The following is a 12128-nucleotide window of genomic DNA, read 5'->3' as shown; positions in this document are numbered from 1 at the left end:
TAAAACCAGCTAGTGGGGAGCGGAGCATGTTAGAGGGTGCTCTTGTGCACTGGGTGCCTGCGGAGCTTGTCTGCCGCGCTGCACCCAGCTAAGGCGGGGAGGAACCCAGCCTACCATTGGGTGAAGCAACCACCTCTGCAGTGCCAGGAAGCGAGCTGTGGTGTGTGCTGCGTGGTGCCTGCTCTAGAAGGAGCCAAAGGGGAGTGGGAGAGCTCAGATCAAGATGTTTGAAATACTCGGGACCCCCTAATTAGGAATAACTCTGCGGGAGAAAAGGAACTAACTCCTCCAGGTGGGCTGGCAAGGAAGAGAGCATGATCAGATCCCTGCTCTTCACACTCACCGGCTCTTGAGTTTCTGCAAAGTAAGTGCTGTCTGCTTGCCTGGCTGGCAAACCTGGGTATCTGCAGCTAAACCAGGGGCTGAAGAATACTTACAAGCACCTGATCTATATAGAAGTCGCAGCGCTGTCGGAGGTGCTGTTGCAGCCAGCTAGACTGGACAGGCAGGATTCCTGTTTGTAACTCTCGGCAGCGGGGAAGCATCGGCTGGGTTAAACTTTGTCGGCTGCGAGGAGCTGCAAGCCCTGCGCTTTTAGTGCATGGTGCTCTGGGCTTAGAAAGGAGAAAAAGGTGCTTGAGCTTGGTAACGCTGCTGGGGTCCCAGGGCTTGGGTCTACAGATGGCTTTCATGGTGACTGAATTGTTGAGTGTAGGGCATTGTCTTGTTTCTTTTCAAGAGAAGAATTTCCTGGTGTAGGGAGGCGGACTAGAGTTTTTGCTTGCGTGTGGAACGGCTCTTGGGGAACGGCTGAGCTCCTGCCTGCAGGTGGGGAGGTTTAAAAGGGTGTGGGCATTGAAACGCTGTCCTCTAAACTGGAATTATCTAAAACTACTGAATTTGTAGCAAGACCACCACTGGTAGGCAGGTGATTCTTGAGAAGATACGTATCTCCATAATGTGCCCATCCTGTGTTTTGTCATCTGGCTTTCCATAACAGCAGCACCACGGTCTCCACTGGTCCTGCTGTGGCTCAGGTCTGCAGAAAATCTCTCTAGCAGGTTCTTGACTTCTGCTAAGAAGGGCGTTTCTCTGCCCGAGCGAGTGCATTTCCAGCAATCACAGAAGGGCAGGAAGAAAGAAAAGTGCTGAATTGTCAGCCTTGACCAAGGCCACATGGCGTGAGCAGGCGGGTCGCTTACCTTAAGGTTTTAAAATTCTGTTTTCTCAAAAGCCACTTCAGCATATAAGTAGCGATGAGGATTATAATTAGAAGTGTGTCCAGGTTTTGTGATGTTTGGGTCTGGAATTTAGAAATATAGTTGGTCCTTTCTAAATGAAACTCCTCCACAGGAGTTTGACAAAGAAATCTCTTCCCTGCTGCAGAGATGTGAGCGAAGCAGGTGAGATATCATGCCTGCTCCATGTTTGAAACAGTCTTAAAATTTACTAATTGCATCCCACGGTCTAGGGCAGATGCAGTGTTGTTGACTAACTGTTATGGGGCTTTCACTTTTCATAATTCAAAAGAAAAAAATCTAGTTCTGCTTCTTGAGATGGGTTTTTTTTTTTCAGTACAACTCCCCAGGGTACCTGAGCTGCGTTTGCTGCAGCCATGGTCGCAGTCACTGATGGGAATCGGCTTGTAGTGCTTGTCCTGGCTTCTTGCAACTATGCTTTTAGTAGTTTCATAAACCTTCTTGTCACCCTGCACAGAACGCTGTGTGCGTTTTTATCTGGGTAGATGAATCGGAAGCAAGGTGAAATTGTCAGTAGCAGTGCTTAGTTTTACAGTAAATTTAATCTTGTTTTTGTGAAGCCCAGTTGAGAAACTTGTGCCTTTTCTGGGAGTTGCAAAAACACCCCCTGCGTCCTGTAGTAACAGACCAACTGCATTTACTGTGCCTGTGCTTGGGTGGCACAGATGGGAGTTACTCCCTGCTCGGTGGGCTGTGGGTGTGCATCGCACGTACGCGGTGGCTGTGACTGCTGTCATCTTCAAAGCCATCTTGGCTTGCAGAGCCAGCACGTTACGAAATGCCGTCTGCTGAGTCTCCTGCCCCGGAGGGTAGCCCCAGGACCAGGACATCGATAACTTTATTGGCAGGAAATTCAGGTGTAGGTTTCGGAAGGTCTGTTTGAGACTTTGCCTTGCAAACCTGCTCGGTCCTACCTGAGCAGCTTCAGCCAGGTGCTGGGGTTTCCTCCCAGATTTGTAATTTTGGGAGAACCAAAATGTTGTCCCAAGAAACAGCTTTTCCCACTGACTGCTGAGCCTGAATACACCAAAGAGCATGCATGGGGCATTTTTATAGCTCAGAAATTGAGCTATAAAAACCACTGGTCTCCTGCACAACAGAAAGTAGGTCAGAAGAATTTCTCTGTCTTAATTTCACCTTAGCAGGCCTCTCCCTTCATTCTTCAATCTTAAAAATTCGCAGATGGAAAATCCACCTGCTGTGGGATAAGCTGCCCCACGTGTGCCCGCCTCAGCGTGTTAAAAGCTCGCACTTCAGTTCTGACCTAACACCAGCTCCCGGCCACTGGACCTCATTATAATTTTGTCTGCTAAACCTCAGCCCGCTGGGTTCTGCGCTGAACACAATCGCTTCTGCAGCCTGCGATCCGGTCGCTGTAATGAGCTGAGCAAGTTCAGTGAGGACTGTCTAAGGCGAATGCCTGTGTTGCAAGTAATCCGTATAATTAATGTATGCTCAGACAGAAAAGCAGCATTGTCTAATTAAAACGTCGTTGGAGAGGGAACAGCCTTCCCTTCCCAGCTCTGATCTAAGCCAGTCTGTCCAGCCCGGTTAGTCCCTGAAACCTCTCTGTCTGACTTTCCACGTTGAAATAATTGCTCTCTGGGGGTTAAGGCTTCAGTCAGAGAAGTTTCCAAAGGCATGGGAAGCTCTCAGATAAAAGGGTGCTACAAGTGGGCAGAGACTTGCCAGTTATCGGAGTGAAGATGCGCCAGAGATGCTGCCGTGTGACACGGTGGCAGGGAGAGGGCAGCAGGATCGGTCCCTCCGTGGGCACAGACCCCCCTGCTGACCACGGGGCTGGAGCTGCCGTAGCACCCGAGGTTGGTGCAAGGCAGGGCAGCTTCTCGCCGGGGCTCATCCCACCTCTGTCATCAGGGCTCAGATATGTAAGAGGGTAAGTGGTCTCCCTTCGGACCAGGCGCGTTCCGGACACTGGCATGCACCCCCGCTACAGGGGAGCGGGGCATGCACGCAGCCGGCAGCAGCTGCCGTCCTGGCACCGGCGCGGGTGAAGCGGTGTCAGCTCTTGCGGTGGGTTTTGCAGCACGCTGGCGGCTGGGCAGGGACAGGGACGGTGGGACGGGGTGTCACCAAGAGCACCCCCAGGAAAGGCTTGGGACCCTGACAGGCTGGGGAACACCTGCTCTCTGTGCCGGACCGCTCGCTCTGGCCTTGCCGCTGCCTTAGCTTGCGGGGCAGGAGGCTGCTCCTTGAATGGGGTGCAGGGAAGAGGCTGCCTTTGGGCAAGGCACGGCCTCTTCTTTAGGCAAACGGGGGAAAGGTTGGGCGTCACAGCGCAGGGTGGCCACAGGACTGGGGTTATGGTGGCGGAGAAGGGGGCTCGGTGTATGCCTGTGCCAAAGAATCGGCCTGGCTGGGTGGGCACATGGTTGCGACCCCACAGCTCCTGGCCCAAGTGCGGATTGCGCTGGGATGCTGCAGGGAGCGACTGGGGTTCCTGTGAGAGCAGAAACATCACAGTGTGGTTTGCAGGGCTGGGCTGGGCTCAGTCCCTGGGGACCTCACCATGCACGGTGCTGCAAACGGGGCGACACCAGTGACACCAGCAGCACTGCTGCTCCCACCCAGGATTTTCTATTCAGTGACTCCACAGGTCTCACGGTGCGGGTGGATGGGTCCGAATACCATGGGGCTTGGAGGGGGAGACCCACTAGGGAAGGAGGGTATCCCGGTGCGAGCTGCTGGGCCTGGGATGCGAGGAGGGAGAGGCAGCTGTGAGGCTGAAGCTCGCTCTGATTCCGGGAAGCGGAGTCATCTGTCCTGCCTGGGCCACCCCATGTCCTGTGCTGGGGAGCAGTGCCACCCCGTTCCGCAGCCTGGGGCAGTGTCTCACTGGCACTGGCACACTGGCACTTTTTGGGGTGTCTCCAGAGAGTTTTCAGGGCCCCTGGGCATCTCCTTTTCAACATCTCGGTGGCAACTTGAGAGCATGAATCCGGTTGGGTTGGGTTTGTGTTTTTTGAAACAGAACCATAATCCAAAGTTTTTCCAGGGGGTGGCAAAGCACCCGCAGCAGGGTGCCTGCACTGGGCTGGGCAGAGCAGGGGAGGTGTCACGGTGACCCCGGGGAGGGCAGCGGCTGGCCAGAAAATGGGGCTGCCGGTGCATGTCCCCCTCCAGAGCATCCAGAGAGAACCCCTGCCTGGGGAGGGCTGCTGTGTGTGGGTCCCAGTGAGCCTTGGGGGCTGCAGAGCACCATCCCATGCTGGGGTGAGCCCAGCAGCACCCGGCTGCACCCCGACTCCTGTTTTCTCTCCCCAGAGCTCATCCTCACAGTGGTGTTGGAAGCAGCTTCCCCATGGCTGCAGCCGGTGGCAAGGGGCCGGTGGGGACCCCACTCCTGCCAGCCTGCTCTGCCCTGCTCCTGCTCGGCATCCTGATCTACCTGGGCGCCCTGTGCGCTGCCTGCAGACGGTACGCCCTGCTCGCTGCTTTCCCTCCTGCCACTGGGGCTGGGGGTCCCTCGGTGGCGTTTGCACACGTGGCTGGGAGTTCTGGCACTTGCTTCTCTGCTTGCCCCGAGCCCCTGGCTGCAGCCCCAGCACAACTGCCTGGCCTTATCCTGCTCCCCGGTGCCTTGCTGACCCCAGCACAGCCCCTGTGCCCAAAGGCCTCGCAGGAGCAGCTTGGGGAGTGCTGAGCTGCGCGTGGGATGGGCAGGATGGGTGATGTTAAGGGGGATGGCAGTGGTGCACATTTCAGTGGAGTGCAGAATGCAGTTGAGACTTCCCCAGCCAGCCTGGGGCCCTCTGTGGGCCTGGTGAAGGAGCAGGGTTGTGGGTTTGGGGGGGTGCTGCTGCTCCAGTGAGGGGCAAGCAGTGATGCCCATCGTGGCCAGGGCACCCACTTCTCACCCCTGCCTTGGCCGCCTGCCTTGGGCTCAGCCCCGCGTCTTCCCACAGAAGGGGCAGGAAGAAGAATGTCCCTCCGGACGGAGTGAAGCTGGTGGACGAGGTAAGCACATGCTGGGGGGCAGGATCAGCCCCAGGGGAGCTCTGGGCCCCCCAGCTCCCAGCCATGAGCCTGAGGGTGTGCATCCCCCTGTTGCAGTCCCTGCTCAGACAGACGCAGCTGCGGTCGCTCAGCAAGTCCGACACGAAGCTGCACGAGCTGTACCGGGTGAAGGCCAGGGGTGACGGTGAGTGGCTGTCGAGCCGGGGGGGCTGGCGGGTGCCTGCAGTCCTGTGCTGCCCGGTGAGCGCATCGTGGCATGCACAGACGTGCCATGGCACCCGTGTGCTGCTGGCACAGGGGTCGGTGCTTGCTGCATCCCCAGCATCCCCCCATCTCCTCTCCTGTCCCCACAGGCCAGCGGCCGGCCAGCCTGGATTTCCCCAGTCCCACAGCCCCCCCCAGCAGCACTGATTCCCCGCACAGCTCTGGCATCAGCGTCCTCCTGCACCGTGAGCTGCCCCAGATCCCCGTCCCCGAGCCCCCAGCTGCCTCCCCGGCCCCCGACCAGACCTACTCCAACCTGCTCTTTGCCCCACGGTGCAAGCCGGTGCCAGACACCGTCTACGAGTGCCTGGCGGTGGGGGGCGAGGATGCCCCTGTGCCCACCGGCACCCAGGTGTCCCCCCCACGGGCTGGGCACGGGGCAGCCGATTATGCCTGTGTCCATAAGGTGAAGAAGACGGTGCCTGTGGAGGTGCAGGATGGGGCTGTGGCGGGGCCTCCTGGAGCACCACAGTACTGGGACGGCACAGGCCATGCCCCCCAGGCGAAGGTATGGCTGTGGGGGGGCTGTGGGGTGGGGGCACAGGGCTGGTGCTGCATGGGGCACACAGGGGGGGTGTCATACCTTGCCTCCCTGTAACACCTGAGTTTGGAGCAGGCTGTAAATTAGGCAACTGCAGTTCCAGCAGTGCTTTTGGAGGGGGGTGCAGGATGAAGCCCAGACCCCAAGGTCAGGCGATGCCCATACTGCTGCTCTCCACACCCTGCAAAAGGCTCCCTGAGCTGCTCAAAAAGCAGGATCCCCGATGCTTAATCCACTGCCAGGACCCTCCCAGTGGCTGTGGGAAGCTGGGGGGGCATGGGGATACCCAGTGATGGGCAGGGATTGCTGTGACCCTCCATCTTCCTTTTGCAGCTAGAAGAGATGTACTCAACAGTGTGCAAAGCCACCAAGAAGAGAACCCAGGTTCCTGCATCATCCCTGAGGGAGGGGGGTGCTGGCTGGCCACCCCCCCACCAGGAGGAGGGTGCCCCAGCCAGGTGCTGGTCTCCAGCAGCCCAAAGCCCCCCTGACCCCTGCTATGAGTCAATCAGCGAGAAAGCCTGGACTGCTCAGGGCCGCAGCCCCGACCCCGACTATGAGGCTGTGGACGTTAACTGGAAGAAGGTGGTGAAACGGGACAAGCCGAGGAAGCCCTGTGCACCCGAGAACCTGTATGAAAGTGTTGGCGACATTTGGGCAGGGGAGTCCCGGCGAGCCTCTGCCAGGACGGCAGCCAACGGGCTGGAGGTGTACATCACCAACCTATAGCATCCCCCTGGGAGTGGGGTCCTCACCGCAGGGTGGTCCCACCCCAGCCAGAGCCACCAGGGCTGGGGTTCCCCAGGGACTGGCTTTCCAGGGGACCGAGCCCCCCAGGGACAGGCACACAGGAGCCCAGTGCCAGCCAGGGCGGCTGCAGCCCTGCAAGTGCTTTCTGTGTGTATTTCATGTTACTTTTCTTTAAGTGTCCTTGCTGAAACCCATCCCACCGGTGCCAGCAGGCTGATGTTGGGATGCCCCGAGATGGGCAGTTTGCAGTGCTGGGTGCCATGTGGGAGCCCAGTGGGACAGGGCCGGTGTTGCCACCACGATGGGAACTGCTTCAGGACCGGTCCTGTTCTGGAGGCTGGTGGTGGCAGGGCTGTGAGCCAGCCCCATGGCCCTGGGCTGCAGGATCAGGCCCTCATCAACAGGGTTATGCCATAAGTGAGGGTCTCTGTCTTCTTCCATCTGCCTGGGGAAGCCCCCAGGAAGCCAGGAGCAGCTTTGCTCCCATCACTGAGGGTTCCTGGTGTGGGGGCCTGGGGCCAGCCCTGTGCCTCGGTGCAAGGCAGTGTAGACTTTCGGACACGTGTGATGGTGTCCCTGTGAGCAGCCATCTCCCAAACACCATTAAAAGGCTGAGAGTGGGTTGTCCTTAGGAGAGAATGCTCTTAAACTGGCTCTAAACCCCTGGTTCTGGTGCTGCTGCTGCTGCTGCAGCAATGCTGTGGGGCTGGTGCTGGGAGAGCGGCTTTGGGTGCAGCGGATCTGTGAGCGGGTGCACCTGCCTGCCGCCCCCTCCACGGGTTTTATCCACCATTGGGATGCGCAGCCTCCAAGAGCTGCTGAAACAGGGTGGCCCGTCCCAGAGCAGGGACTTGCTCTGGGGCTTTGCAGGGGGGGTCGGAGCTGGGGAGCGTTTGCACGGTGCTTGCTGCCCTGCTCACCTCCATGTCGCTCCTGTGGGTGCTACAGCCCCAACGGGTGCCAAAAACCTGTGGGAGAGCTGGGTGTGCGCCCCCAGCCCTCGGATCCCAGGGCTCAAACTTTCCTCCTTTCCTTCCCCAACGGGGCGCTGGGCATCCCTGCCCCAGGGGGTGCCTGGGGCCCCCCAGGCTATGCACCGATGGTGGCCCTAGTCCCACTGCCGCCTCCCTGGGAGTAACTCAGGTGGCCAGGGGCTGCTGGAGTTGGTGGCACGGTGACGCGGTGCAGCAGAGCTGGCGGGCAGTGCAGTGCGGTGCGGCGGGCGGGCAGGAAGCCACGTGCCTGCCATCGGCAGCTTCGCCCCTGCATCACGGCAGGTGACACGAGATTAAAAACGAAAACAAGGCGCTCGGCAAAACCTGCTGCAGACTGAAGACATTGAAGCTGGGAGGCAGCTCGGGCGCTTGTGCCACTTTGTCAGCCCCACACTCGGTGCCAAACCACAGCCGCTCGAGATAGAGGAGTCGGCCCCATCAGCTGCTCCCATCCCCCTGTGAGATCAGGGCGCTGATAGAAAATGGCGTAGGGCGGCTGGTGCCGATGCTCTTTCTGCTGCCGGCCGTGCTGTGCTGCGTGGGCTGCCCCGGCCGTGGCCTTCCCTGGCTCCCTTCCTCCATCATCCTGTCCCGCAGCTCTCGAGGGTCCCTCCTGCACCACCCCAGTCCCCCAGAAGCTGCGTTTGGGCCGCACCACCCAGGCGTGAGAGCATCACATCCTTGCGGGACCAGAACGGCTTTGCTCCTGGGGCAAGGTGGGATGTGGGCATGGCCGTGCCGCTTCCCTGGGGAAGGCTCAGCATGGCACTGGGCTGCGCCTGCGCCAGGGAAAGCTGCTTCCGCTGAGCTGGGGGTGGCCAAAGCATCTCCCAGACGTGCCCCAACAGCAGTAGGAAAAGCCCAGTTGCCTGTAATTCCCACTGCCTGCAGCACTCGGGGGAGCCAGGGTCAGTTTAACGAAGGGAACAACTGCCCAGTCCTCGGGGCCACACGCACCCTCGGCTGGAGGCGCAAAGCCTTCAGGATGGATCCATCCCGAAACATCGCCTGGGGTCTCGTGGTCTGGCTGGGAAGGTCACGGTCCGTGTCGGAGCGAGGAGGGTGGGTAGGGCTGGGAACCCCCCCCGGGTGCGGGGCCCTGTGAGCTGCAGGCTGCCCGCTCCTCCCCACCCATGGGAGCCCGCTGGAGGCCAAGGTCCCCATCCTGCTGCCAGGGGCCGCTGCTGCAGGGACAGCACTGCACGATGCTGTTCCCACAAGGGGGAGTGAGCAGGAGCCCAGCGGTGCTGTACAGTGCTGCATGCTGCGCTGCATGCTGCATAATGCACTGCATGCCTCCTGGTGTTGCACGCCGCGCAGTGCTGCACTGTAGGGTGTTGCACAACGTACTGCGCGCTGCATGCTGTTGCACGCCGGGCGGTGCTGCATTCTGTGAGGTGTTGCATGGTGCTGCACGGTGTACTGTGCACTGCATGGTGTTGCACATCATGTGGTGCTGCATGGTGCTGCATGCTGCATGGTGCTGCATACTGTAAGGATCCGCACCCCATATGGCTCTGCAGCTCCTATGGCTCCGCACGCTGTATGGCAGCATGCAGCATATGGCTCTGCACCCAAACCAGCTCCACACCCACCCGGCTCCACATGCCAGATGGATCCTGTGCAGCCCCATACCCTGGGCAGGCTCACACCCTGCATGGCCCTGTACCCCCTGCAGCCCCGTACCCCTTGCAGCCCTGTATCCCCTGCATAGCCCCGTACCCCCTGCAGCCCCGTACCCCTTGCAGCCCTGTATCCCCTGCATAGCCCCGTACTCCCTGCAGCACTGCGCCCTCCTGGCAAGCGGCCGGGCAGCTCAGGTGAGACGAGTGGTGCGGGCCTGGCCCTGACTCCCTCTGCAACCCCCCTGGCAGAGGGGTAGCCTGGCCCTGGCCAGGGCACCTGAGTACCACGGGGGCATCTCGCAGGGATGCGGCGCTGGGCTGGCACCCCGCGGAGCCACCCTGCCCGGGAGGGGGGTCAGGCTGGTGGCACCAGAGCCCTTGTGCAATGGGCAGGCGATGCTGCAGGAGTTGCACAACGCCGAAGCTGCTGGAGCCGCCAGCTCAGCGCTTCAGCCGGCGTTAACGATTAAACCAGAGTGGGGGGCAGCCGACGGAGCCACCCCTGGTCCCGCTGCGGCACAGCCGGGGCTGAGTCTCGTAACCCCGGGGGCAGGCGAGGCATCATGCCCGCGCCCACGTGGTGGGGCTGGCTCCTGAATCCCTCCGGGACCATGCTAATGGGGGGCGAGGCCAGAGGCCACCGGCGCTGGGGACGAAGGCTGCCCTGGCTGCGCTCCTCCTCCCATGCTCCCCGCCAGCCCCCGCGATGCTCCTGGCACTCCTGGCATGGCCGGGGCAGGTTGGGGTCCCCGCGGATGCCACTGTTCCCAGGGGGATGCTGGTGGCTCCCCCCCGTCCTGCAGTATGCAAGGGGACCCTGTGGGTGGCCGTGGGGGTGACACCGGGTCATTTGGCTGGGCATGTGCGGGGGGGGTCCTGGTTTGCCGCTTATTTTTTTCACGCTTACGAAAGCGCCTGGGCCCGGGCATGGCGCAGGGTGGAGGTGGCACTTCCAGCCACCCCTGAGGGCAGGGGACAAGGGGCGGCCGAGCACCCCGGGACACTGGCCCCTCTGCCACGCTGGGGACCACGCTGGTTCCCTCAGGCAGGGAATCCCCTGGCCCCAACACCCCTGTGGCCCCCCAGCCATGGGAATCACCGGTGTTGGCCAGCGCGGGGGGGCCAGGCGGGGGCCACCAGCCAGGACAGCCACACGGACTCTGTCCCGGCCTTCAGGCTGCGGGTGGGTAAATCAAACAGCAGCAGCGCCCGGGCGGCCCCACACCAGCGCCCGGCGCCCACAGCCCCGCAGGCTTCGGGTGCGTGAGGAGCCGGGCACCGGTAGGCACCAGCCAGGGCTCCCCAAGTACCCCGGGCACCCAGGGCACCCCATGCACCCCAGCACCCCATGCACCCCACGCACCCAGGGCACCCTGTGCACCCTGCACCCCATGCACCAAGCACAGCCTGTGCACTCCACATATCCCAAGTACTCCATGCACCCCAAGCATCCAGGGCACCTCATGCACCCCAGCATCCCAGCACCCCAGTACCCCATGCACCCCAGGCACACAGGGCACCTCATGCACCCCAGCATCCCATGCACCCTGTGCACCCCAGTACCTTATGCACCCAATGCAGCCAGGGCACCCTATGCACCCCAGTACCCCATGCACCCCACGCACCCAGGGCACCCTATGCACTCCAGTACCCCATGCATGCCAGGCACCAAGGGCACCCTATGCACCCCAGCACCCCCTGCACCCCAGCACCCCCTGCACCCAGTGCACCATGCACCCCAGTACCCCACGCACCCCTGTAACCCCTGCACCCCAGTATCCCACATACCCAGGGTACCCCCTGCACCCCAGTACCCCATGCACCCTGTACGCCCCAGTACCCCCTGCACCCCAGTACCCCATGCACCCTGTGCACCCCCTGCACCCCAGTACCCCCTACACCCCAGTACCCATGCACCCAGGGAACCTAGGGGCACCCTGTGCACCCTATGCACCCCGTGCACCCGCTACCCAATGCGCCCAGTGCACCCCAGTACCCCACGCACCGCAGTACCCCCATACTCCCCATGCCCCCCAGTCCCCCAGTTTCCCCGAGCCAGCCCTGGTGGCAGTTGGCAGCATTCCCTGGTGCCGGGCAGGACCCCCCCTCCCCACGGGTTGGGGACCCCTTTCCCGCTGGGACCCGCCCCCCCACCGCGAGCTCCAGGCGCGACCCCCCAGCAACCACCATGGCTTGCGGGCCGGGGGGCTGTGGCTGCCGGGGGGGTTGTGGCTGCCGGGGGGGCTGTGGCTGCCGGGGGGGTCTGTGGCTGCCGGGGAGCCCCGCAGGAGGCTTCCAGCGGCTCTAGAACTCGGGGGGGAACTTTGGGGGACCCCCGAAAGTTTTGGGGAGTGTAACTTTGCGTGGAGCCCTGCGACTTCGGGGGGTCGCCTGTAACGCCTCAGGAGCCCTATGATTTTCGGAGGGGAGGGGCAAATTTTGGGGACCCCCCCTCCCAAGTTATAACGCCTGAAGTTTTCACCCTGCAGCTTCGTGGGAGCCGCAGGAGTTCTGGGGGGCCTCCGGGCGCGGTAAGCCCCGTATTTTCGGGGGAGGGGCCCTTAATTCCGCTTTATGATAATAAAATCAGAACTTTTGGGGGCTACCCGGCAACTTTTGGGGACCCCCCCGGAGTTTGGCGGGAGGCGGAAGCGCCTTTAGCGGGGCCGCCCGTGGCTGGGGGAGTCCCGGGGTTAACGGGGTGGGGGCGGGGGTG

The 12128-nt window shown here is 61.5% G+C and overlaps 1 protein-coding gene across 1 annotated transcript; it reads left to right on the top strand.

The window, feature by feature from the left end:
* Nucleotides 1–43: 43 nt before the first annotated feature.
* On the top strand, nucleotides 44–8162 carry LIME1 (Lck interacting transmembrane adaptor 1). Its single transcript, XM_056354374.1, has 6 exons — nucleotides 44–364; nucleotides 4545–4697; nucleotides 5186–5237; nucleotides 5334–5421; nucleotides 5591–6009; nucleotides 6376–8162. The coding sequence occupies exons 2-6, from the start codon at nucleotides 4582–4584 to the stop codon at nucleotides 6769–6771; spliced, it is 1071 nt and encodes a 356-aa protein (XP_056210349.1). The 5' UTR covers nucleotides 44–364; nucleotides 4545–4581; the 3' UTR covers nucleotides 6772–8162.
* The last annotated feature ends 3966 nt before the right edge of the window (nucleotides 8163–12128 follow it).

Source organism: Falco biarmicus, chromosome 10, assembly GCF_023638135.1.
Source record: "Falco biarmicus isolate bFalBia1 chromosome 10, bFalBia1.pri, whole genome shotgun sequence".
Lineage (NCBI taxonomy): Eukaryota > Metazoa > Chordata > Aves > Falconiformes > Falconidae > Falco > Falco biarmicus.
Note: the sequence above shows the minus strand (reverse complement) of the source record. Positions and strands in the feature narration are given on the sequence as shown.

Excerpts from the sequence above, each read along its gene's own strand:
- LIME1 (XM_056354374.1), top strand. The coding sequence starts at position 4,582 with ATGGCTGCAGCCGGTGGCAAGGGGCCGGTGGGGACCCCACTCCTGCCA. Across the intron at positions 5,238-5,333 it reads GAGTGAAGCTGGTGGACGAG|TCCCTGCTCAGACAGACGCA; the intron begins GTAAGCACATGC and ends CCCCTGTTGCAG. Across the intron at positions 5,422-5,590 it reads GGTGAAGGCCAGGGGTGACG|GCCAGCGGCCGGCCAGCCTG; the intron begins GTGAGTGGCTGT and ends CTGTCCCCACAG.